The sequence below is a fragment of the Haematobia irritans genome, chromosome 2, assembly GCF_050003625.1.
Source record: "Haematobia irritans isolate KBUSLIRL chromosome 2, ASM5000362v1, whole genome shotgun sequence".
Taxonomy (NCBI): Eukaryota; Metazoa; Arthropoda; class Insecta; order Diptera; family Muscidae; genus Haematobia; species Haematobia irritans.
The window spans coordinates 38,299,805-38,326,785 of record NC_134398.1 but is presented as its reverse complement, the minus strand read 5'-3'; the positions used below and the strand labels follow the sequence as shown (position 1 = coordinate 38,326,785).

The 26,981-nt window shown below is 32.8% G+C and overlaps 2 protein-coding genes across 5 annotated transcripts in view; one reads left to right on the top strand and one right to left on the bottom strand.

The window, feature by feature from the left end:
- Positions 1-3,897: 3,897 nt before the first annotated feature.
- lmgB (lemming B) overlaps positions 3,898-26,981 on the bottom strand; it is a 93,589-nt gene continuing 70,505 nt past the window's right edge. Inside the window, exon 5 of one of the 2 annotated variants that reach the window (XM_075293773.1) lies at positions 3,898-4,340. The gene's annotated coding sequence lies outside the window, so the exon portion shown is untranslated. Of the gene's footprint in view, positions 4,341-4,749; positions 4,929-26,981 lie in introns of those variants that run through there. The other variant, XM_075293772.1, reaches the window with a different exon arrangement.
- Positions 5,887-7,099, top strand: LOC142223971 (uncharacterized). 3 transcript variants are annotated; one of them, XM_075293775.1, is made up of 4 exons: positions 5,887-6,043; positions 6,095-6,314; positions 6,446-6,792; positions 6,862-7,099. In XM_075293775.1, the coding sequence occupies exons 1-4, from the start codon at positions 6,011-6,013 to the stop codon at positions 6,898-6,900; spliced, it is 639 nt and encodes a 212-aa protein (XP_075149890.1). In that variant the 5' UTR covers positions 5,887-6,010; the 3' UTR covers positions 6,901-7,099. The 3 variants fall into 3 exon arrangements, with proteins under 3 accessions (XP_075149890.1, XP_075149891.1, XP_075149889.1); XM_075293776.1 differs by lacking the exon at positions 6,862-7,099 and having other exon boundaries at positions 5,887-6,008; positions 6,446-6,849; XM_075293774.1 differs by lacking the exon at positions 6,862-7,099 and having other exon boundaries at positions 6,446-6,849.

The window sequence follows — 26,981 nt, the reverse complement described above, 5'->3', positions numbered from 1 at the left end:
ACCCAAACCCAATGGATGTGTTGCCAAATTGAAATCTATTCCAATCACGGTTGCCACTCGAGCCAAAAATAACCTATCAAAATTTGGAGAAAATTTTGTTAAAATTTTATTTCTATAGAAAATGGTGTCAACAATTTTCTCAAAATTTTTATTTCTTTAGAAAATTGTGTCAAAATTTTATTTCTATAGAAAATGTTGTCAAAATTTTATTTCTATAGAAAATGTTGTCAACAATTTTCTCAAAAATTTTATTTCTTTAGAAAATTGTGTCAAAATTTTATTTCTATATAAAATTGTGTCAAAAGTTTATTTCTATATAAAATTTTGTCAAAATTTTATTTCTATAGAACATTTTCTCAAAATTTTATTTCTATAGAATATTTTGCCAAAATTTATTTCTATAGAAAATTTTCAACATTTTATTTCTATAGAAAATTTTCAACATTTTATTTCTATAGAAAATCGGGTCAAAATGTTTCTCAAAATTTTTATTTCTATAGAAAATTTTCTCAAAATTTTATTTCTATAGAAAATTTTCTAAAAATTTTATTTCTATAGAAAATTTTCTCAAAATTTTATTTCTACTGAAAATTTTGTCAAAATTTATTTCTACGGATAAATTGTGAATTACCTCTTAGTTGGAGAGGAATAATTTGCAAAATCTACCAAAACATCAAGAATTCTATAAATCTACCAAACACTAAAAAATCTAAAATGTTTGGTAGAATTCTACTAACTGTGGCAGCCGGTATTCCAATTCCTTTCTGGAAAATGTAATAGTGATAAAAATATAGCTTTATTTTTGCCTCATCTGGTTCAAAAACGTGTTTGTTCTTATTTCATTTTCTATTTTGTAATCTTGTTTGTTTTTGAGGGCTTTCATGCTATATTATCACCCAATACCTTTGAAGCATATAGAAAAGATATGGCAGATTGATAATAAAAGATTTACATTAGTTTCAAAACATTCTTTTTGCGAATATGAAAGAGTTCGCTAAAAAAAAATCAGATGGAAGTTTTCCCATCTGTGAGGAGAAATATAACTTGTAGAACAATCGTCGCCGAAAAATATTTAGTCAATTTCTCATATCCGAAACAAATGCTTTCGTTCGACTATGATGCCCAAAACAGCTGAATATATAAAGGAAAATCAGCTGTTTTGGCTGAGTGTGTGAATATAACAATAGCGATAGGCGAAAAAATTTCCTCTTTTTCTTGTTTCCGAGTGTTTTGTTTTTATGTAAATATAGTATGATATTTGTGTTTAATATTGGACTTGTTATTTGTTGAGTTATTTGAAGATAAAAAAATGGCCACGTAACCATGCAACAACAATGTCTAATGTTTAATTAAAAAAAATGCTAAGCGATGGCAACACTGTACCATTTTCCTCCAAGGGATTAGAATCAGGGATGGAAAATGCAGTACAATAGTACTTTTTTCAATACTTTTCCACCCTGCTCAGTACCGTAGTACCCCCGCGAATGATTTAGTACCTTTTGTGTAGACAATAGTTTTGACAAAATATTTTAATATTTTGAGAAAGTGCTTTAACAAACTTATTTGCTAATAATCTTTTACAAATTTGGCAAAACAGACAAGTTCATGCGAGAATAAAATCTCGATTTTGTAAAAGTCATAGTCAAAAACACCAATTTATTCAATTTCAACAATGCTTTAGTCGAAAAAATCACTCGTTTTTATATTACGCTTGCACACGAACACTTTCTAGATGAGAAGTTATCGATGCGAACCAAAAACTACCAAAAAATATTATTTTGCAAAAATTTATTTCTTCAGAAAGTTTTGTCACAATTATATTTCTACAGAAAATTTTGTAAATTTTTTTTCTTTTGGAAAATTTTCTCAAAATTTTATTTCCAATAGAAAATTTTGTCAAAATTTTATTTCTATAGAAAATTTTGTCAAAATTTTATTTCTATAGAATTTTTTTTTAAATTTTATTTCTATAAAAAATTTTATCAAAATTTTATTTTTATAGAAAATTTTGTTAAAATTTTATTTCTATAGAAAATTTTGTCAAAATTTTATTTCTATAGAAAATTTTGTCAAAATTTTATTTCTATAGAAAATTTTGTCAAAATTTTATTTCTTCGAAAATTTCTTCAAAATTTTATTTCTTTAGAAAACTTTGTAGAAATTTTATTTCTATAGAAAATTTTGTCAAAATTATATTTCTGAAAAATAATTTTGTGAACATTTTATTTTTATAGAAAATTTTGTCTAAATTTTATTTCTATAGAAAATTGTTGTCAAAATTTTATTTCTATAGAAAATTTTGTCAAAATTTGTTTCTATAGAAAATTTTCTCAAAATTTTATTTCTATAGATAATTTTCGCATTTTTTTATTGAGAAGTTGACAAACAAAATTTTATTTGCTTTAAATTCAGTCTAACGGAGCACTTGACAATAATCACCCAATGGGATTTTTTTTGAAATTTAGTGAAAAGTACTTTTTCGCTCAAAAAAATACCATTTTTGTACTTTCTTAAAAACTGTATTTTCCATTCCTGATTAAAATAGATGTTAGCGACACACCGCTAGCTAAATTAAAATCTATTCTAATCAGGGTTGGTAAAGTTGACACTTTTGTGTTTTTTTATGCATTTCCACTGCAAAAAGCACCGTGGCACGACCGCGAGCCATTTGGTACATTTCCATCACAATAACTCTATGTAGAATTATTCTATTTCTATTTTGAGAGGAATATTGTCTATACCACATTCGTCCGCAAATGTGAAATGTGATTTTTTTCCGCCACACTGAGGATAGATTATATATTTGAAGCGCCCAGGAGACGTATTTAGCAATAATGCTTACAGCCAGCGCTTGCGACGGTTGCTACAGTTGATAGAATTCTACTAAAAAAGATCAATTTTTTTTACTGTTTTGTAGATTGGTAGAATTCTTGATTTTGTAGATTTTGCAAAGAGGTATTTCTTCATAAATTTTCTATTAAAATAAACTTTTGACAAAATTTTCTATAGAAATAAAATTTTGTCAACATTTTCTATAGAAATAAAGTTTTGACAAAATCTTCTATGAAAATAAAATTTTCAATAGAAATAAAATTTTGACAAAAATTTCTATAGAAATAAAAATTTGACACAATTTTCCATAGAAATAAAATTTTGACAAAATTTTCTACAGAAATAAAATTTTGACAAAATTTTCTATAGAAATAAAATTTTGACAAAATTTTCTATAGAAATAAAATTTTGCAAAATAAGAAGAAAATCTAAAAAAATGTCCAAATCGGTCTAGATTTATTGTATACTCTTACAACAGTCTTTAAATTTTATATTATGTAATTTTAGCATCTTTTGGCTTCCAAAAGTACATTTTTAGTACTTTTTCGTGAAAATCATTTATCATCCCTGATGCTAATTCCTTGGCGGAAAATGATATAGTGTTGCCATCGCTTATCAAGCTTAGTTTTGTTGTTGCTTGGTCACGAGGAAATTCGTTTTTCTTTTGTATCAGCAATAAATTCTGCATATTTTCTATTTAATCTGGAAACATGTGGAAACTTGCAATATCGCCGAAAGTTAAAATTGTTAACGTTTAGAGAACAAGTGTAATTTTTATACCCCATTACACCAGTTTTTCTTTTTTTTATCAGGAGGCAGGGGTTTTGCCGATAATGGGATGTCGTTTATTCAACGTCTAAGATTTTACTTCAGTTGTTTGCATTTCCTGGTGTATAGAGGAAAAGGAACAATACAATAACGAATGTATAACTTTATCTATACCTTTGTTTAACAGTGTACAATTTTATAATATTTTTAATGTAATTTCTTTCTTTGGACGGGATTCCAATAACAGAAAAAAAACCATAAAGAGTAAAATCATATTTAAAATAAAAAAACATACAATTTCTTTATTAATTTGTGTCTTTATTTCGTTTGTTTTTTTTTTCTGTCATTTCATTTAATTAAAATAATATATAATTTAAATATTGATTTGCTAGCAATTTATTAAGGGGGAGGCTGGAACTAATGGATGATGGTAAGTAGGTATTTGAATATATATTTATATCGATGGTAGAGTAATAAATATTTATATAAATACAATGAATGTTAATAATGGATACTAGGTATTTATGTTAACAATTTTGTTTTTATTGTGAATTATTTAATTTTTTTATACTTATGTTTTATAACAATATTTTTAATATTCGCAATTTTTTATACTGTTTCGTCGCTTGTTTTACAATTCTATAATGTAATGGTATGCATTTGAGTATGTTTGCAAGTTTTTTTTTGTTTTGTTTTAAACTAATTTAGTTCATAAAATCATCTTCGAATACTTTGTTTTGCTTTATTAAATACAAAAAAAAAAAAAAACAAATTTCAGAGGATTTACTCTATAAAGAGCTTTATTTACATATAAGATTTGGGACATTTAAATATTATAGTTATCCAAAAAAACAAACAAAAAAAAAACCTTAATAGATGATTTAATTTTTTTTTTTGGTTTAATTATAATTTATTTATTACACAATATATACATATAATGAATAGGAATTATGAGAGGAAATTTAATAAAATTCCATTTGTTATAAAATATTTAACTTTAACTTTTTTTATTTTTCAATTTCCATATTTATTTTTTGTACAGGTTATTGTAAAATGTTTGCAAATTATTGCAAACGAAAATGGCAAGTTTTCTTTTTAATTATTGTTTCTTCTATATATTTTTTGTAGTGAATAGATGTAGATGGTAGCTTGATTTAATAGCAAAATTTTTTATGTCTTAAACACAATACAATTTCATATATGAAACGTTTTTTGTTATAGTGTTGTTTTTGGTTTTCTATTGTAAAAATATTTATATGATGTTTTTAATAATCTATGTAATTCGTCGAATTCACGTTTAGTATAATGTACGCGTAAATATAATTGACCTGAAAATGACAAGTTGTAATGATCATCATCATAATTATAATTTAGTATAATGCTATAAAAAATTTCAGACATGACAATTGTATTGTTTTGTGTTTGTTTGTTGGGTGGAGGGGGGAGGGGGTCTATTAAAATTTCTCCCTTTATCAATATTTGTAAGTAAAAACAAATTGTTTTCTTTATAGGATTTTTATATAGTAAATAAGAACTATTCTTTTTTTTTTTTTGAAACCAAAGGTGTCAACCGCAAAGCGCATCGAAAAGCTTCTTTGTCAATGTTTTGATACCTTTTGCTATTTATTAAAATACATATAGCTAATATTTTTCCTTCGGTGAACAAATAATGATTATGTTACGGATCGCCCCCATGTTACACACTTGTAATAGGTTGTACAGCAACTAGGCGTTTGGCGACATTAATTAGGTAGTGCACGACATATAAAATTGGCAGCATTGGCTTTCTCATTCACCCATACACGCACATGGATCGAAATTTCAAAATAATTTGCAAAATATTTGCGTGATTCTCATCTCGAAAGCCGATCGATTAACGTGACAGCAAATAGATCTAATTGAATAGCTACATCTTCGAAACAAACAAATAACACTGTGTTGAATAAAACAACAAGACAGTGAACAAATACAATATTTTATAATCATTGAATTGAAGCAAAACAATAGGGCTGTTTTATTTTTGCACTGGATGGAACTTTTGTATGAGATTCGTTGCACTGGTGTTCTATCCAGTGCAACTATCAGTGCAAGTCGCACCAGAGTTACCATGGTAAGATAATTTTATAGTTGTCAAAATATGAGTTGGCAACTACAAAAATTGGATTGGCAACTACAAAAATTGGATTGGCAACTATTGAAAATATCAAATGTCAAACCAAAATAAATAACAAACATGTCGCAGAAATTGTAAGTACAAGAAATATTTCTAGATTTTGTTTAATAATTTATTTATAAATTATAGGAAACGAAAAGTGTGGACCAAATCTGAAACGCTCCTTTTTTATCGTGCTATAGAGCAAGGAAAGAGGATTTTGAAAATCCTCGTAGAAAAATAAGCGCCTATTCATGTATGTTGGATGACATGATTTTTCAAGGGTTTAAGGTTAGCGTCATATTTACAATTTAATATTCTTTAATACATCCCATTTACTAGGATTCCAGCATAACGCCAGAAAGCCTGGAAAATAAAATGAAATCTTTATTAAGGGCCTATAAATCTGCAAAAGACAATGCTGGACGCACAGGCGCTGGTGCTACTTGTGTTCCATATATGGATGAATTGGAGGAGTTGTTTGGAAGGCAGCCAACAATTTCCAACTCACATTCATTAGATGTAGGAATAGAACAAAGATGTACTCCTTCAAAACTTTCAGGTATTTTAGTGAATTCAGTGCTTTTTATTGGGGTTTAATAAAATTGTGACCCTTATGGAAAGATAGAACTATTGTCTAACAAATGCTTAAATAGCTAAGCGTACACCTCTTTCTTTATGTTTTAATAACAGTGGAATCTTATGAAAATATGTCTATTGAAATTCTCTTCGAGGACGAATATGAATATAGCCAAGTTGTATATGAAACTCCACTATATTCCCAACCCACAACTTCGAAGGCGGCAAAGAAAATTGCAGAAGACGAGAAAAATGCAAATGAGACAAACCTGAATAAAACTGCTTCGGTACCAACAACAAAAAAATGTAAAGTGTCTGCCAAGGACAAATATTTAGAGGAAAAGTTACGTTTGAAAACGGATAGCACCAAGCGCCGAGAAGAAATGTATCAAAAGTACTTGGAAGAAAAATTGCAAATTATGGCGCAAAGAAATGAAGCCGTAATAGATGCTATTAGGAAGGTATTTATTGTAATGAGATTTAGTATAAATATAAATTATATATAAATATAAAACAAATTCTTTTTTTAGATTGAGGGAAGGAATCAACAAAACCAAAATCTTAAATGACTGCATGGTCTCAATGGACTCCATAACTTAGACGAACTTGACAAGTATAATTTTAAATGGTATATATTTTTAAGGAAACTTCGAAAAAGTTTATTTATGATTTATCGCTCGATATACACGCAAAAAAATAATTCTTTCCTCCCAAACGAAATTTTAGACAAACAAAGTTCGTTTCTCATTTGCTTTTCGCTGTAAGGAAGTGTATTTGGAAGAAAAGTATATACTTTTTGTGATAAACGTTTATTCTTTTCCAGGATGTAAAAACAATTTCATAAAAACTAGCTCAAAAAAAAACATTATTTTCTTGCTAATTGCATTGTCCCTCACATCTTTCTCACATCCACGAGGATTTTTAGTTCTTAACACCTTTTCCTGTAATACCAACAATGTAGAAGAAATTATACGATTTTATAAATTTTTAAACTTTTTTTTACCTTTCGCCTGGACGGAGAATCGAACCGCGGACCATGCACATTGTAAGCCAACACACTAACCACTGAGCTATGTACCTGTTATGGTCATCAATAGATAAATATCCATATAAGTTATATTTATATAGCATAGCTTGCGGCGCCCACGAACCGAATAAACAAAGTTTATTTAACAGAAACAAACATTTAGTTTGACACCGTGGAGCAGTGGTAGCTACGTCCGACTCTCATGCCAAGGGTCGTGGGTTCGAGCCCTGCTTCGGCAAAAGTTTTTTTTTTTGCTTTTGTTTTTTTTTTACATACATTCCAGATATATTCGGAAGATTCCGAAAAAATGTTTAACATTACATTGTACTATATTAAAATTTGAACTGTAAAATGTGTCTTATTAAAGACCTAAAGTCAGAAAAGAACAGTGTTTGATATAAACGAAATGGACTGTGTTGTTATTTCAAAAATAACTTTTTTTATTGAAAAAATAAAAATGTTGTAACAAACGAATTTTTTTGGTGATAAAAGTTTAAAATTTTCGAAGCAATTCAAAAAACTCTAACAAAAGAAAAACGTTTTCGGTACACGTTTTCCAAACGTTTTTTTTCTTTGCGTGTATATGTATTAGAAGTTTAGGAAAATTAGAGTCATTTTTACAACTTTTCGACTAAGCCGTGGCGATTTTACAAGGAAAATGTTGGTATTTTGACCATTTTTGTCGAAATCAGAAAAACATATATATGGGAGCTATATCTAAATCTGAACCGATTTCAACCAAATTTGGCACGCATAGCTACAATACAAATTCTACTCCCTGTTGAAAATTTCAACTAAATCGGAGTTAAAAATTGGCCTCTGTGGTCATATGAGTGTAAATCGGGCGAAAGCTTTATATGGGAGATATATCCAAATCTGAACCGATTTCAACCAAATTTGGCACGCATAGCTACAATACTAATTCTACTCCCTGTTGAAAATTTCAACTAAATCGGAGTTAAAAATTGGCCTCTGTGGTCATATGAGTGTAAATCGGGCGAAAGCTATATATGGGAGATATATCTAAATCTGAACCGATTTCAACCAAATTTGGCACGCATAGCTACAATACAAATTCTACTCCCTGTTGAAAATTTCAACTAAATCGGAGTTAAAAATTGGCCTCTGTGGTCATATGAGTGTAAATCGGGCGAAAGCTTTATATGGGAGATATATCCAAATCTGAACCGATTTCAACCAAATTTGGCACGCATAGCTACAATACTAATTCTACTCCCTGTTGAAAATTTCAACTAAATCGGAGTTAAAAATTGGCCTCTGTGGTCATATGAGTGTAAATCGGGCGAAAGCTATATATGGGAGATATATCTAAATCTGAACCGATTTCAACCAAATTTGGCACGCATAGCTACAATACAAATTCTACTCCCTGTTGAAAATTTCAACTAAATCGGAGTTAAAAATTGGCCTCTGTGGTCATATGAGTGTAAATCGGGCGAAAGCTTTATATGGGAGATATATCCAAATCTGAACCGATTTCAACCAAATTTGGCACGCATAGCTACAATACTAATTCTACTCCCTGTTGAAAATTTCAACTAAATCGGAGTTAAAAATTGGCCTCTGTGGTCATATGAGTGTAAATCGGGCGAAAGCTATATATGGGAGATATATCTAAATCTGAACCGATTTCAAGCAAATTTGGCACGCATAGTTACAACGCTAATTCTACTCCCTATGCAAAACTAAATCGGAGCAAACAATTGGCCTCTGTGGGCAAATGAGTGTAAATCGGGCGAAAGCTATATATGGGAGCTATATCTAAATCTGAACCGATTTTGCTGATATTTTGCAAGTTTTTCGAGACTCTTAAAATATTCGGATGTACGGAATTTGAGGAAGATCGGTTGATATACACGCCAATTATGACCAGATCGGTGAAAAATATATATGGCATCTATATCTAAATCTGAACCGATTTCAATAAAATTTTGCACATTTGACTATACTACCAATTGTACTCCTAGTGCAAAATTTCAACCAAATTGGGGTAATACTCTGTCTTCTGGGGCCGTATGAGTGCATATCGGGCGAAAGATATATATGGGAGCTATATCTAAATCTGAACCGATTTCTTCCAAAATCAATAGGGTTCTGTTCTGACCCAAAACACATACTTGTGCCAAATTTGAAGTCGATTGGAATAAAACTGCGACCTGTACTTTGCGAACAAAAATGTGTTCACAGACAGACGGATAGACGGACATGGCTATATCGACTCTAAAAAAAAAACTTCATTTTGACAGCTGGGGTGAAAGTGTTGCCAACCAAAATCGAAATTTGAACTGAAACTTTTTGCGTTTTATTTTGCACTGGTTATCAGTGCAAAAATAAAACAGCCCTAATATAAATTCTTTAAAGTTTGATTGAAAAAAGAAAAAGCAAACATTCAACTTGAATCTTGTGTACCGTTATTGTTTGGTGAAGCCAAATTTTAAGTGTGTGTGTGTTAAAAGAGAAAAATACCAACAAAGGGTTAAATAAGAGAGCAGAGAAAATAGAGGAGGGAGTAGATACTCTCCCGTCTTTTTGACAAGACAGCAAGCAAACAACACATCGCAAGATCTAGAAGTAGAATCAGCACAAGAATTCGTGATACCTCAAAACGGACAAGATATGAAAATGAAGCAGCAGCCATGAATACGCAGAATTACAGTCATAAAGCAGCTGAAATTCACACACACACGCAGCAACAGGAAGACGTTGATTGTAGCCAAAGTCAAGTCATACATTTAAGTACAAGTACTGAAATTATCTCCAATTGTGATATACGAGTTTAAAACTGGTGAGAGAATTATAGATAATATGTATGATAGTGACAACAAGGGGCCTTATGTTGTATAAGTTAATAACCCATATGCCAAACCAACTCCAACTATTATGCTGAATCAAACCTCTACGGCCAATCAGCGACCAACATTGGCAACTACATCAGCGGCCAATACATTCAACAATAATATGCTGACTTACACCTCAACGGTAAATGACCAACATCAACGCATACCGTTTACAAACAAAGCAAAACTAGCAGAATATTAGTATAAATAAGAATGTAATTTTATTTTAAGTAGAGTTTTGACTAATAATCAATAAAGGAAACATCAGACCTTGTGTTGGTCTGAAGTAACATTTTTTTTTAAAACGAAATAATTTAAAATTCGTTAATTTATATGTTGATAGAGATGATAATGGGGGAGAAAGAATTGGGATAAATATTATCTTTCAAGAATTCTTAATTCTTAAAACTCAATGCTCAGGACGTACTTCAGGCTTTCCAAATAGGATTTGCGCGGGCCAAAGTCTTGTTTAAAAGCGGAGAGGCGGCTACTAAAAGCAGCGACTTAATTGGTCATGAGTACAAACCAAAAATCTTCCCTCATTCCAACTTCCCTCATGAACCAACCGATATTGCGGAACAAGAACTTTCGAATGCAATTGAATCTGATATAGATAAACTGAAGGCTCTTAGAGTGACCAGGTACGAAAATATATTGCGGGACAAGAACTTTCGAATGCAATTGAATCTGATATAGATAAATTGAAGGCTCTTAGAGTGACTAGGTACGAAAAGGAGAAACGTATCCCAACCAAGAGAATCAAATTATTTTTCCAAGGATTGGAAATACTGAAAACCGTTAAAATTTTTCGAATTTAAAAGAAGGAGGTACAACAATTTATATAATTTAGTCATGTATGAGAATCAATCATTTTTCGGTTCATTGCCACCAGAAGACAGCATGAAGTGCGTTTTCCCTCAGGCAGCGAATGGTGCCTGTGCGGATATACCATCATGCACAAATTGTAATGGGGACCACCGCCCACCACTTGAAAGGAAGTGTCCAGCCAGAATAAAGGCTTATCAAATTAAAAAAATAATGACTATTGAGAACATAACACGCAGAGGCAGTCACTAAATATTCATCGGTCTTTACAAATAGATTTGAAATCCTGGGCGAAAATATAGATGCAAAATTTCCACCGTTAAAGAGGAAAAAAATAACGCCTAGACAAGTAATAACATTACCAATAACATTGTTGAGTCTGCGAAATTCATTTCCAAAAGTTACTATTAATCTTCAGAGAGGGGAACAAAACGCCAAGAGAAATATGCAAGAGCACAAAATGGCTTTAGAAGAAGACCAAGTTTATAGGTCATCAAATGGCTCTGCAATTGGAAATCAATGTGATGAGACAATGGGATAAAGATAAGAAAGAAATTCAAACAAAAACAGACAAAGTGGCAAAATTTTTAACGCATTCGTCAAATATAGGAAAGCCGCCAAAACCTGCGCTGTTAGTAAATAATGTAGAAGAAAAACCGCCACTAGAAATATCGGGAATGAATGAGAGTTTGAGTGAGATTAAGAGTAGAAATTCCAACTCGGCTGCTGGCCCTGACTCCATAAGTTACAAGATGTTATCGTGTTTGAATTATGTGGAGAGGAATAGATACCTCAATGTTTTGAACAGTACTTGGATGCAGGGAAGATTTCCGGAGAAGTGGAGAAAAATCCGTGTAGGCCCGATACATAAAAGAGGTAAAGACCCCTCATTGATCACAAATTACAAACCTGTGGCTTTGATGTGTACATCGCAGAAGGTACTGGAATCCGCCATTAAGAAACTCCTACAAGACCACATTGAGGAAAATAATATAATACCCTGTGACCTACAGGGTTGCATTCAGCACGGGTAAGTCAACGACAACGAATTTTATAAATGATCTAATCATTTCTGTAGAAATTCACAAGAAAGCGGAGAAAACGATAGTTGGTGCTTGTATAGACATCGAAAAAGCATTCGATAACACCGATATTGTACGTTGTGCTCCAACAGTGTTTTTGGACGGATTCCATTTTAGCCACTGGGGATCAGTACAAAGATTCTATCATGGAAGCCAGGAACTGACTTCGTTTCCGAACCCGAAAAAAACTTTCATGTGAAGAAAGAGGCCCCCTAGTAACTTCAGTGTAAAAGGGACCGTAGTTCTAATACGCCAGCCGCTTCACGGTAGTCTAAGTGTTCAATAAAAAAAACTAAAATAATTAAGAAAAATTGAGCTAAGAACATAAAGTTTTAAGTGTAAAATTAACTAAGAAACATCAAGAAATTAAACATAAGCTTTTAAGTGAAAAAAAAATATATATATATAAATCCAAATCTTTATATTTTAAAACAAAAAAATATATTGAAATATTATTGCCCTAATAAATTGTAAATCAGAGAAAAATAGTGTTGTGCTTCACTCGCATTATATTCAGAAAAAAAAAATAAAGATGTCAAACCCAAGTAGTAGCCTTATCTGTCTTGAGCTCCTCAATTCCCCAACCTCCTCCGACTCCTTCACAACCTCCTACCCTATCCACTCAACAAATGACTTCGACAATTACGGAAATTATCCACAACGTATTGGAATCTCGGTTCCAAAATGCATTCCAAACTACTACAAATACAGACTTTTCGAGATTTTCGGATCAAGCCATTGATCCTGCGCATATGAACGACTTCACGGACCTAGACAAAATCCCTGACGTGGTTCGCTGTTTGGGAGAATTCAGAATTTTAGAATTTGGAATTCAGAAGAATTCAATTCTTGGAGGAAAAGCGTAGATCGGGTTCTCCAGATCTACGAGCCTATTAGAGGCACCTCTAAATATAATGGCATTTTAAATACAATTCGAAATAAGATTACAGGCAGTGCGGATACTGCTCTGGAGTCTTATAACACTCCTTTGAATTGGAAGGCAATTTCAAAGTGCCTTACTCTGCATTTCGCGGATAAAAGGGATAATCGCACATTAGAATATCAAGGAAATCAAACGGTGCAAGACTTTTATCAAAAAGTCTACACTCATTTATCCTTTATTCTGAATAAAATTGGTTCCATGGATTTAGCCGATGAACCATTACAACTTTTAACTCAGACTTACCGAGACAAAGCACTCGACACATTTGTACGAGACCTCAAAGGAGATCTAGCACGTCTCCTAGGTATGAAAGAGCCGAAAGATTTGCCACAGGCCCTTCATTTATGTCTGAAGTTGGAGAATCAGGATTTCCGCTCCAACTATGCGAGTAAAATTCCACAAGAACCGCGATACGTGCCGAGGAGGAATGTTCAGCAAATGGACCATCCGGGTCACCGAACATTTTTTTCTCAACTGGCTCACATTCCACAGCCGCAGACAAGCGTTTATAGAAATAATAATTTTTCGCTTCATAATCCAGTACCCCATACAACTGCTTACCGAAACAATAATTTTTCTCATAGACCGGTTCAACATTTTTACCATGGCTATCAAAATATAGAGAAAATAAATATGACCGTCATCCGGCTAAGCCAAAAATTCAGGCAAAATTTCCGGTACAAATTGTGCATTTAGATATTTTCATTACCTATAATCACCGATTTCTTAAGTTTTCTAAATTTGCAATGACTAAGGTTATCAAGTCCAGAGCGGCCGAAGATATTAGGCAACCGCTAAGACATTTTATTTTTTCTCATACCCGAAAGCATAATTATTATTATTGATAATGAAAAATCATTTAACTCTGCCTCGATCAACCATATGGTTGAAAACGAACTTGGCTTCGAAGTTTATAGAATACCTCCCTATACAAGCACTTCAAATGGGCAAGTGGAGCGTTTCCATTCGACATTGCAGGAAATAATGCGTTGTCTGAAGTCGGAAAGGGCTCACAATACTTTTGAAGAGTTATTGGAGAGATCTTGAAAGAATATAATTTGTCTGTGCGTTCTACAACAGGAAGAAAACCTGTCGAAGTACTATTTGGAAGAAGGGTTAGCAGTGACCCAGCGCAAATTGAAAATTTCCAAAATGAGACTATACAGAAATTACAGGAAAAACAGACGCAAGACCTTGTTTACCACAATCGTAAAAGAAGTCCATTTAAAATGTACTCAGAAGTAGAAGAAATTTATGTCAGAATTAATAAAAGGACTGGAAATAAATTGACTCCTATATATGAAAAGGAAATTGTCTCCTCGAACGGAAACTCGACAGTAAAGACTAAATCCGGACGAACAGTCCACGAAGGACTAATAAAGACATGCTATTTTCTTTTTTAATTATTACAGGTTAATATTGACATTATGCAGGGCCGAAGTTGAGATTCTAGACTAAACGTCAACACACTCAATACTGATCTATAACGGACAAACTAAAATACGAGACGGAACCTTTCGAATAATCTACACAATAGACCTTAACTCCTATGACAGTTTCTTACAGCAAACCCAAACCTATGTTGAAAAAAATATCCCGAAATTCAATCCTTGTTATCCTGTCTTAACTCAAGAAATATCCCAAACCTTTGACTTAATTCAAAATATTATACCCTCACCCAATAGTATAAATAATAATAATAATAGTAATAATAGTATAAGAAAAAAGAGATCAATAAATTTAATCGGTAAAGCATGGAAATATATAGCCGTACCCCAGAATTTGATGATTTTGAAGCACTAAAATGTAATATAAATGATTTGAATGAAAATAATAATAAGAAAATAATAATAAATCAGATAGTTAGTGAGAGACTAAATAATGTAAGCGAAATAATTAATAGAATGTCAAATACTATAGGCAAGGACAAATATTTAATAAATGAAATAGCGTTAACTTTGCAAAATCGTGTAAGAATAATAAAAGAATTAGTTAATATTAATTACGCCATACAATGGGCAAAAAAACGGAATAATAAACTCATTAATTTTGAATAAAATTTCAATTAAATTAGCAATGGAAAAATTAAAAGAAGAGAATATGCCATTTGCAACAGTAGAAGAGGCGGTGGCATACGTCGAAGTGAAGATTATGTATAGTAATTCAACTATCACTGTATTCTATTAAAATTCCTTTAACAAGTAAAAAAATCTATGAAAATTTTATAATTCGACCAGTCAAGAATAATAATAAAATTATAAAACTGCCTTTCAAGGAAATAATTAAGAATGACAAAGAAATGTACGGACTAAAGGATAAATGCAATTAAAATATGTAATAATATTGATGTAATAGACATAAGTAATGATACCTGCATACCTCGCATCATCAATAGTCTACAATCTTCATGCACCTACATCAACAGTCAACACATTCCACCAATAGAAAACTTAAACCACGGAGTAATATTATTAAACAACTATAATGATTCTGTTCAAATAAATGAAGTGAGACGCATTCTTGCAGGCACGTTCTTAGTCAAATTTACGAATTCTACAATCACCGCACAAGGGAGAACGTACCGTAATTTAGAAGCCCCAAAAATAAAAACCATTTCCGCTATGCTTCAACCCGCACCTGAAGAGAAAAACCTTGAAAATCTGCTAACGATAGAAAGTTTGAATGAGCTCCACCTAAACAACACTCATGAAATACGGCCAATTAAGCTAGGAACAGTTATAAATGGATCCTCAACTCTTATATTGATACTCCTGGCTTTTATCATTCCATTATGAACGGGACCATTGCGAACAAACAGAAAATTCCCCAATGCACCCACAGTCATCTTAGCCAGCAGAACTCCATCAAATTTACGTTTGAATGACATCCCATATTTTTGAAACAAAAAAAGAGACAATTGAGGGCAATTGTATTTAAGAGGGGAATTAACACCACCCACATTCACACCAGTCGTATGTTGAAATATTAAGCAACCAACAGGTAAATTGGGACAATGCTGACAAGACAATTCCCACAGATTGTGCAATGCCACGGAATGCCTCAAACGCGCGAGTTACGATGGCTACCTAACACACGCCAACTCAAACATGCTGATCTAGTATATAAAACTTTCCATAACTAACACACGCCAACTCAAACATGCTGAGCTAGTATATAAGTTAACACCTTAATCCAACCACACCACTGTGTCATACCAAAACCACTTCCAACTTTCCGCTGACACCACAACATCAGTCCAGTGAACTCAATCAACTTTCAACAAGAGGATCATATTCCAATCAACAGAGAGAATGTGGTGCATAACACCGCAAAACAATCAACAAGATTTTCATTAAACAACCAAGGCGCGTAGCACCGACAAGAAAGGGAGCAAAGTAAATCCCCATACAATTAACTTATAAAACTTTCCATACCTAACACACGCCAACTCAAACATGCTGAGCTAGTCTGTAAACCTTTCATATAACAGTCATATGACAGTCGTCCAGAAAACAACATTTTTTTTATTTTCAACACGGGGTGTACACATAACTGGTGCAGTCGGTATCCCGTTTACCTAACTGGTGTTTAATTGATATGAAAAAAAAATTACTCGAAAAAATATAAAGAAAAATAAACGAAAAGAACAATTCAATAAATAAGTGAATTAACTTCCTATACCGGTCGGTGCGTTTTAACGCTTAATAAACGGAGAACCTATAATTAAATTAACATCTAACAATATACAACAAAGGAGTTACCAAACAGCAAAAACCAACACAAACCTAACATATATTCAAAAGGCGTGTGATTTTTACAAGTTATCGGTACGCATGTTCGGTTATAGTGAATGCCAAATATATAAAATATTAAAAGTCTGATAAAATGTCAGAGCAGGGCATGAAAAAAGTCAAACCTGCAGCTTGCATCACATTTATTATGGATGCAGTAGAATAGATGTAGCAAGACAATGTTGAACTTTCAAGTAATATATAAGATGAAACAGTCCAACCCACTATGTTACGAAATTAACCAGTATGGCATGAAAGAATTGAGAATAATGATGGAACTAAAAAAAGTTCCTCTATTGTTTTGCGTATTGTTAAAATTGTTACACTTTTACTTTCACGTTTACTAGCAGACAAAATTCAATTTAGCCTATTAGCTCCTGTGAATCAACGCTTGAAATGAAATGAAGATCATTCTTTCAGTTGTGTGTATAGGCTCGTGCCGCCAACGTTGATCGCTCTTATACGGTTGTAGCATTTTTGAAAGCGTCGATAAATGACGGTTCTTGTTCTGCAATCACATAACTTTTTTTGTTAAGACTATTTTTTCGCGTTTGGTTTTTCTATTCTGGTTTTATAGTTTACCAGAGTTTTACTTTCCTTTTTTGCACATATACAATTTGTATGTGTGGTAAAGATGGGTGATCGTGGTAACCGTCCCACCTTACCGCCTGACAGGAGCAGAATGAGAACGTTCCAAGGGGACAGGGACAGAAGCCGTAGCAGCAGCCGGCTAAAGAAAAGCAGGATGGAATGATCCTTATCATTGGAAGCCAGTCAAGATTCGCAGAAGTTGAATTTATCACAAACTACAACATCTATCAGTGGAGATAATGCGCAGACAATGTTGAAATATAATTATAATCACAAGGGTGCATACATCGTGTATAAGGACACAATCAACAAGGACGGTGTCAGACAACCCATGACTATTTTATTGTCGAGAGTTTTGGAAAAATTCAACGTTGTGGACATAATGGAGGTGAATAAAATTGGTTTTGGACGGGCAAAGCTGGTGTGCAGATCTTCTGTTTTGTTACGGCTGGATATCAACCGAAAATTCTCCCACATTTCGTATTGAAAATAGGAATTATTTTCGTTAAATATTGCAAATAATAATGCGATAGGTAAGAAAATAAAACTCAAACCTGCAGCTTGCATCGCATTTATTATGGACGCAGTAAAATAGATGTAGCAAGATAATGCTACGAAATTAGCCAGTCAGCCAAGCAAGCATTAAGAATAAAGGTGAGTATTAAGTTCGAGTTTAGCTGTTATGACAGCTAAAATTGAAATCATTTAGCTGTAATGGAATTACAACATAAGTTGAGTTTACAAGTAATTTTGCCAATGCAAAATTACCTTTTTCTGCTAATTGCACAACAAACTTTCTCACACCTACCTTTTTGTTCATTTTGCAATCTTAAACTGCAAACCAATCTTTTTTTCAATTCAAACTTTCTCACACCTACCTTTTTGTTCATTTTGCAATCTTAAACTGCAATCCAATCTTTTTCCAATTGCAAAACACCTTTTCTCACTTACCTCTTTCCATTTTCTAATTCTGGTTCATTGAACCTATAATTGCAACTCAAGCTTCTGTCATTCACATGACCCAATTAAAGACCAGCTTTGTTTTTGGTAAAATATTGTTAACGTAATGCACTTTGTAATATCAGTAAGAAAAATGTTAACGTAATGCACTTGGCAATAGCAATAAGAAGTATGTTATAACCAAATTTTAATAATAAAGGGTAGATGATATCTCAACTTAGAACGAATCGCATCGTTTTATTACGCTCTCTTATTACCGAAGTAATAAGGGAATAGTTTTACTTTTAGCCGCTAAAATCGCTAAAGTGAAAACTAAATCAGTAAGAAAAATGCATGAAATTATACATATTTGTTGCAAATTTTATTATAACTCGATGGGGAAAAGCCCAAAGCAAATTTTCACACAGTTTGTATTCCTTAAAATGGATTATTAAAGAAAAGTAATCGTGAAAAAATGACGTTTTTAGCGGCTAAACTCGAAGTTAATACCCACCTTAATAGAGAAACCCAAAAAATATGTAAGTTCCTCTATTTAATTGCCATAAAGACCACATGGACTGTTTAATACATTTATGGTAAAAATATTAACACATATTTGTGTAATTTCATGTTATACGTACTGTTAAAAGTGATGCACTTTTAAAATTGATGCACTTTTGAATGGTGTTTGGCAATACTCATTGCAAACTGAATGCTTCAATCTCTTTATATTCTTTACATGTATTTGATATTTGTACTCTAATAAAGTTCTCTATTATGTTTATGATTCAGTCTTTAATTTGCGCTTGAAATAAATACACATATCCAAACAGGTTATGCGCTAAGATATTTACGCGATGAAGAATTAAGAAAGTGGAAATTTGTGTTTTTTATGAAAGACTCGAAAGTTTCAAAATGTCTGTTAAATTTAAAAATTAACAATCCATCGGAAACGGTAAGTCACATAAATGAATTCACCGAAATCGCTGAAAACTTGTCAGAAATTGTCATTGCGATGCAGGCGGAGCTATTGTGCATCATTTTGTTATCCAGTTTTTTTTTTTTTTTTTTTTTTTTTTTTTATTTATGCGAATTTCCTATACAACAAGATATAAATCTTATAATTATAGCATAGGAATATATATTGATTAAGTTATATGGTTCAGCAAAATTAGGTATATAATATGTAAAACTAATACAATTTATATAATCACAAACAAATTAAACGTAACAGTAAAATTCTAAGTATTTAAAAAGTAGTTATATATTTTTGTTTTGAATTGATAGGTGTTGCTGATGGTTTGATGGTGAAAGACTCGAAAGTTTCAAAATGTCTGTTAAATTTAAAAATTAACAATCCATCGGAAACGGTAAGTCACATAAATGAATTCACCGAAATCGCTGAAAACTTGGCAGAAATTGTCATTGCGATGCAGGCGGAGCTATTGTGCATCATTTTGTTATCCAGTTTGCCACAGCAATATGAGAATTTTGTAATTTCTATGGAAACAAGAGACTCATTGTCTGCGTTATGTTCTCTTAAGCAAAAACTTCTAAAAGAAGTGGAATGACGTAAAAATGATGTGGACAATAATTTAAGCAATTTCATGTTCTAGTAGAGAGGCAGACGGGTTAGAAAATAAAATGGTGGTGAAATGTTGAAATTTCAGTACAATTTTTCAGTACTGACAATGGTGAAATTTCAGTACAATTTTGCAGCTCAAAAGGAAATTCTGGGGTATACGTACAGATCGTCTTAGAAGCGCTCTGGAGACGTTTATGTGTTTAATAACACAATAGTGTTTGTTGGTGTACACAGAAAAAAAAGTGTCTTGTAAATTTAAGGACCATTTTAACTTTCACATAGTTCAACAAATTTACTGTAATATAGTTCGTTTTTCGTAACCACAACGAAAATTAACTTAGCTAAAGGAAAACTTATAACAGTAAACGTTTTTTAGTTCACTAACTACGAAATGGGAAGGATTTTTCCTTAAATAAATTTCCAACACAGTAGTTAATGCATCGTTGATTCTATTATAAAAGTACATGGGCAATATACAAATCTTACTACGAAATGTGGACAATTTACTAAGAAAAAATTTTGTATGGAAAAAAAAAATTGTAGTAAAAATTAACTTAACGACATTACCGATTCGTATGATGGCTACCTACAGATTATTTCCCTTTTTATTATATGTTTGAGTGTTTTTCCTCACATTGAACATTTTAGATAAAGTAGAATAAAAAGTAGTTAATATAATCCTTTGCGGGTGTATATCATTTTTTAGAGATTCCCCATAAATTTGGTATATATTTTACCTTAACTTATAAATAGAATTCCAACTAATCAATAAACGTGATATTGGAAAATAAAGTGAGAAGAGAGTAATGAAATCATTGCATCATGTGAGGGAGGTTTTAGCGACATTTTGTGTATATCTCGTATGATTGTTTGGGTTTGTTATTGCGTCATTTATGCTGTTGTTGGTTGTTTTGATTCTAGAGACAATGGAATGTTCGTTGTGTGTTGTTGGTATGTTATCTTTTGTGGGGAGAGTTGTTTTCTTGCAATAGCGAGATCAGAAAGGGATCGTGTGTGTGTGGAGTTGTTTTTCTTTACGGCAGGTATGTATCCTTTATGACTATTTGTGTCTTTGAGTTTTATTGCTGCATTCAGTTCTGTTGATGCATTTATGAAGTACACACGTGGATTAAATTTTGCAAAATTGTACGTGCGGTATTGGTGTTTATTAATGAAAATACATTTATTTAGAAACTGAGAAGTGAATGATGTGATGTTACATAAATCAAAAACGCTTTTTATTGACAAATAACAGAATAAGGAACTGTATATTTCTGTTATTAGTTTAAAATTAGTGCGAATTTTTAATTGATTTACATAAAAACAACATGAGTGGTAATAGGATGATCTATATTTGTTCTACATCTGGATCACAGGTTGGAGATGCAACCATTTTTTTGAATCTATATTTTTTATGTTACAGCAATTCCTACAGGTGAGTACTAAGTTCGAGTTTAGCCGCTAACATTAAAAATAAATCACTAAGAAAAGTATAAAATTATACGTCTTCGGTACAAATTTAAATATAACTTGATGGAGAATAGCCCAAACCAAGTTTTTTATAAAGGTTATTTTATATAAAGGATTATTAAAGAAAACTTATCATGAAAATTACGATTTTAGCCTCTAAACTCGAACTTAATATCCACCTTAAATACTAAATGCTATACTGACAAGTGGAAATTATGTCCAATTTTATAATATTTTTTATTTAAAATTTATCTCTTACTACATCTCACTCTACTATACCTATTAATATAAAACCAAATTTTACCTCCGAAAGGCGAATAATCCCTCCACTCTCAAAATTAATGATTAAACTACCTGTAGATGTTCAAGATGGGGATATTTTTTTAAATTCAACGATAATAGCACCTAACTTATGCATATCCGAAGGTCTTTACACTTCAAAAAATTGGTTCAGTTTAGTGGAAGTACAAAACACATCCAACAGAGAACAAATTATTTTTATAGATCAACCTATAAAGGTGAGACAATACTTAACTTCCGACTTTGTCGAAATTAACAACTGGAATTTAGAAAACCCACCCTCTCCATCCCTTAATGACATATCAGATTTGATTCGCACGAATCACTTGAATTCTGAAGAAAGGCGAGAAATCCTGAAGCTATGTAAGGGATATAACGACATATTTTTTAAAGAAGGACAAAAACTCTCTTTCACAAATAATATAAAACACAGTATCACAACCACTGATAATGCACCAATATATACTAAATCATACAGGTATCCTTACATTCATAAAGAAGAGGTTAAAAAGCAGATAGAGAGTATGCTAGAACAAGGAGCTCCCCAGTATGGATAGTTCCCAAAAAGAAAGACTCAAGTGGGAAACGGAAATGGCAGCTCGTTATATATTATAGGAAATTAAACGAAAAATCAATCTCAGACCGCTACCCTATACCCAATATTACGGAAATCTTAGACAAACTAGGAAGATGTTTATACTTTTCAACACTAGACCTTACTAGTGGATTCCATCAAATTGAGATGAACCCAAGAGATATAGAGAAAACAGCTTTTACTGTTGAAGGGGCCATTACGAATACCTAAGAATGCCCTTCGGTCTCAAAAACGCCCCCTCGACATTCCAAAGAGTAATGGATAATGTGCTGAAAGATCGTATACTTAGACGATATAATTATTTACTCAACATCTCTGCAGGAACACCTCTCTAGCTTAAAAGATGTATTTGAAAGATTACGGGAAGCAAATTTGAAGGTCCAATTGGACAAATCTGAGTTTTTAAAAAAAGAACTTGCATTTTTAGGTCATATAGTCTCCACTGAGGGAATTAAACCAAACCCGGATAAAATCGATGCAATAAAACGATTTCCAATTCCAAAAACCCAAAGGGACATAAAAGCGTTTCTAGGATTATTAGGATATTACAGGAAATTTATAAAAGACTTTGCAAAATTAGTAAAACCACTTAATGTTTGCCTAAAGAAAGGACGATCCGTGGAACTAACACAACAGTATATAGAGACCTTCGAACTATGCAAAGACATCTTGACTAATGACCCGATTCTCCAATACCCCGATTTTTCTAAACCATTTATCTTGACGACCGATGCCAGCAATGTCGCTATAGGTGCAGTTTTGTCCCAAGGGCCTATAGGTGGCGATAAACCTATATGCTTTGCTTCCCGTACCCTGTCAGAAACAGAAAGCAATTACTCAACAATTGAAAAAGAATTGTTAGCTATTATCTGGGCTACGAAATATTTTAGGCCTTATTTGTTTGGGCGAAATTCCAAATAGTAACAGACCATAGACCCCTTACATGGTTAATGAGCTTAAAGGAGCCCAATTCCAAACTCATTAGGTGGCGCCTCAAACTAGAGGAGTTCGACTACACCATTATATACAAAAAAGGAAAAGCTAACACAAATGCTGATACATTAAGTAGAGTAAAAATACCCGAAAAAAGCGACACGCAAACCGATCTTAACATAAACGAGGTTGCGTCCGATCAGGGAACACAGGGCACAACTATACACTCAGCGGAAGAAAATTTGGAAGATGGAATCTACATTTCCGAAAAACCCCTGAATGAATTTAATTTGCAGGTCGTACTACAAAAATCGAATTCGGGTTCGCCAATGACTTTAGAAACCATCTTCCGAAACAAACAAAGGAAAAAAATTCGGCGTCAACATTTTAACGAAGATGTGGTAACAAATATTTTCAAAGAATATATAGCACCGAACAGACTAAATGCTATATATACTGATGATGATATATTTAGAATCATACAGCAAGTGTATTCAAAACATTTTTCACACAATAAAATATTTAATGTAATAAGATGTTTGACAATATTGACCGACGTAAGACAGGACGATGAACAGGAAAGACTTATTAGGGAATATCACGAAAATAGTAACCATCGTGGTATAAACGAAACCTATCTCCATTTAAAGAGAAAGTATTTCTTCCCATTTTTAAAGAATAAAATAGCGAAGACAATAAATAACTGCGAAAAATGTCAGACCTTGAAATACAATAGAAGCCCTCCGAAAATAAAATACGAAATACCAGAAACCACCGAGAAACCGCTCGATATAATCCATATTGATCTTTATTCCATAAACCACTGTCATGTCCTTACTGTATTAGATAAATTTTCCAAATTCGCAGCTTCCTACACACTCCAAAATAGAACCAGTTTAACTGTAACAAAATCGTTACAAACTTTCCTCCGACAGTACGGAGTTCCTAAAAAAATAATTTGCGACCAGGGTTCCGAATTCTCTGGTAACGTTTTTAAGGACTTCTGCAGGCAATACAACATAATTTTGCATTCCACTTCTTTCCAACAAACAAGCAGAAATGGTCCAGTGGAAAGATTGCATTCAACCATAACAGAAATTTACAGAATAGTAATGTTAAAGAGAAAGGAACTTAGATTAGAGCAGGATCATGAGGAAATACTATCAGAAGCATTGATTACATACAACAATGCTATTCACTCAGCAACCAATTTGACACCTTTCGAACTATTCCACGGACGAACATATAAATTCGATAGGGATATAAAATTCTCCGATGAGCATGACTATTTACGTAAACTTAATGAGTTTAAGGAACTACTTTACCCTTCCATCAAACGGAAATTAGAAAAAGATGTACAGAACCGAATTGAGAAACTCAATACGGGCAGAAATGAACCTGAAAACTTTGAAATCAACGAAGACATTTACAGGAAGGAATGCAGGAGGAATAAAATGACGCCCAGATTCTCAAAACATAAAGTTCAAAACAATAATATAGTAACAGTCACTACAACAAAAAATTCATAAATCTAAGAAAATGTAATTATATTTTTAGATTTCGCCTAATACAAACTCAATTCATTGAAATACACCACATCAGACAGGACCAAGGGATAGTACAAGTAAACCTCGGACAAGCAAGAATTATCGAGACTTACAGCAACCTCATACACATTGTAAATTTAGAAGAATATCAAAAGAATATCGAAGAAATCACTCATGTATTGGATATTTTTCTAAGACAAAGGAAACTAACTGACTCTGTTAAGATAACGAATCTTAAACTAAAAGAACTACAAAATAAATTAGCAAACCTCACTCCCTCTAAAAGAACAAAAAGAGGACTTATTAACGGACTGGGTACTGCAATAAAATTCATCACTGGGAATATGGACGCTCAAGATGCCCAGGAACTAAACGAGCAAATAAAAAATTAGAAACTAATAAACGAAATATAGAGACTAGCCTTGCAAATCAGCATAACCTGAATACGCAAATGATAGAACGATTTAAAAATTTGACCTCTCATATTAATATGGAACAAAAGAAAATAGAATCGTACTTGACAGACCTGACACAAGGGACTTCGAACAAAATTCGGAAAGAAGAAAACATCCTAAACGAAATGCAATACTTGGAACAGATAAATTACAACATAGATTTGCTTAACGACCATTTGACAAACTTAGCCGAAGCTATCGTCTTAGCAAAATTAAACGTAATCCCTAAATTGAACTTCTCGGTCTTCAGGCATATTACAATCATAGTAATATAATTTTTAACGTCAGAATACCTGTCCTCTCAGAAATGACATTCCAATTCAGTCATATTATCCCCTTACCAATTAATAAAACAAAAATAATCGTTACAAAACCGTATATAGCCCACAATGAAAAAAGTGTTCAATACTTCGATAAGGCATGTCCCAGGATAGAACACACCTTTTATTGCCGCTCCCCGCTGTATAAAGAAGAAATGAACAAATCATCCTGTATTGGAAACCTGATCAATCATAAACACTCCAGATGCTTATTCAACGATGTTGGCTCAACAGAAGCCATTATTCCGATCGAAGAGAACAATATCATTTTTATCAATGTCAAACATTTACTAATAAATTCCACTTGCAGTAACCAAACCCACGAAGTCGAAGGGACATCTCTTTTACGCTACAGGTCATGTGACGTCTTCATCAATGGAGTGCGGTATTTGGACAATCACACCACGTTCTGGGAACGAACATACATTGCCCAACCAGCCCTTACCCAAATTGACGAAGAAGCGACAATAGAAACCTTGAACTTGAAGAAGTTAGCCGATTTTTACTTCGAAAATAAGAAAGCTGTCCTCGTACTGGAGAATGAAACCGATGACAACATGAAATTTACCTACCTTGCCATAACAATCCTCGCCTTCCTAATGATGACAACCTTTTGTGCTATTGTAAGGATGACTCGCAGACATTCAACGCCAAATGTCCTCGTTCCGGCCACATCCACATCCAGTTCCTTGTGGCCGTCACTCTACTCTAAGGGGGGAGGAGTTACGTTGGCCCCTTAACACACGCCAACTCAAACCTGCTGACGGAGCAGGTTCCCATCGATACTCAGTTACGTTGGCCCCTTAACACACGCCAACTCAAACCTGCTGACGGAGCAGGTTCCCATCGATACTCAGTTACGTTGGCCCCTTAACACACGCCAACTCAAACCTGCTGACGGAGCAGGTTCCCATCGATACTCATAGGCAATTCGACACCCAGCAACAAACCAGACAGGTTCACACGGTCAAAACCACACGTGTGCACCCGTAAGCAATTCTATCGCACTCATTATTAAATTACAATTGTAAAAGTTAAGTATAAGCATAATAACTCAAAAATTGTAACTTCAGTTGGAAAACAGATTGCAAATAAACAAGTCATATATGGACATTAGTCCATAAAAATAATATTTTTTTTACTTATCAAATCGGTCGGCTCGTAACTCGCGTAGCACCGACAAGAAAGGGAGCAAAGTAAATCCCCATACAATTAACTTATAGAGGCAAACCTAGCATAAATGCAATAGGTGTCTGATTTTTGCAAGCTATCGGTACGCATATAGTTGCACACCTAGCATAAATTCATATAGCAAATAGTAATGCGATAGTGAATATAAAATATTAAAAGTCTGGTCAAATATATTAGCAGGACATGAAATAAAACTCA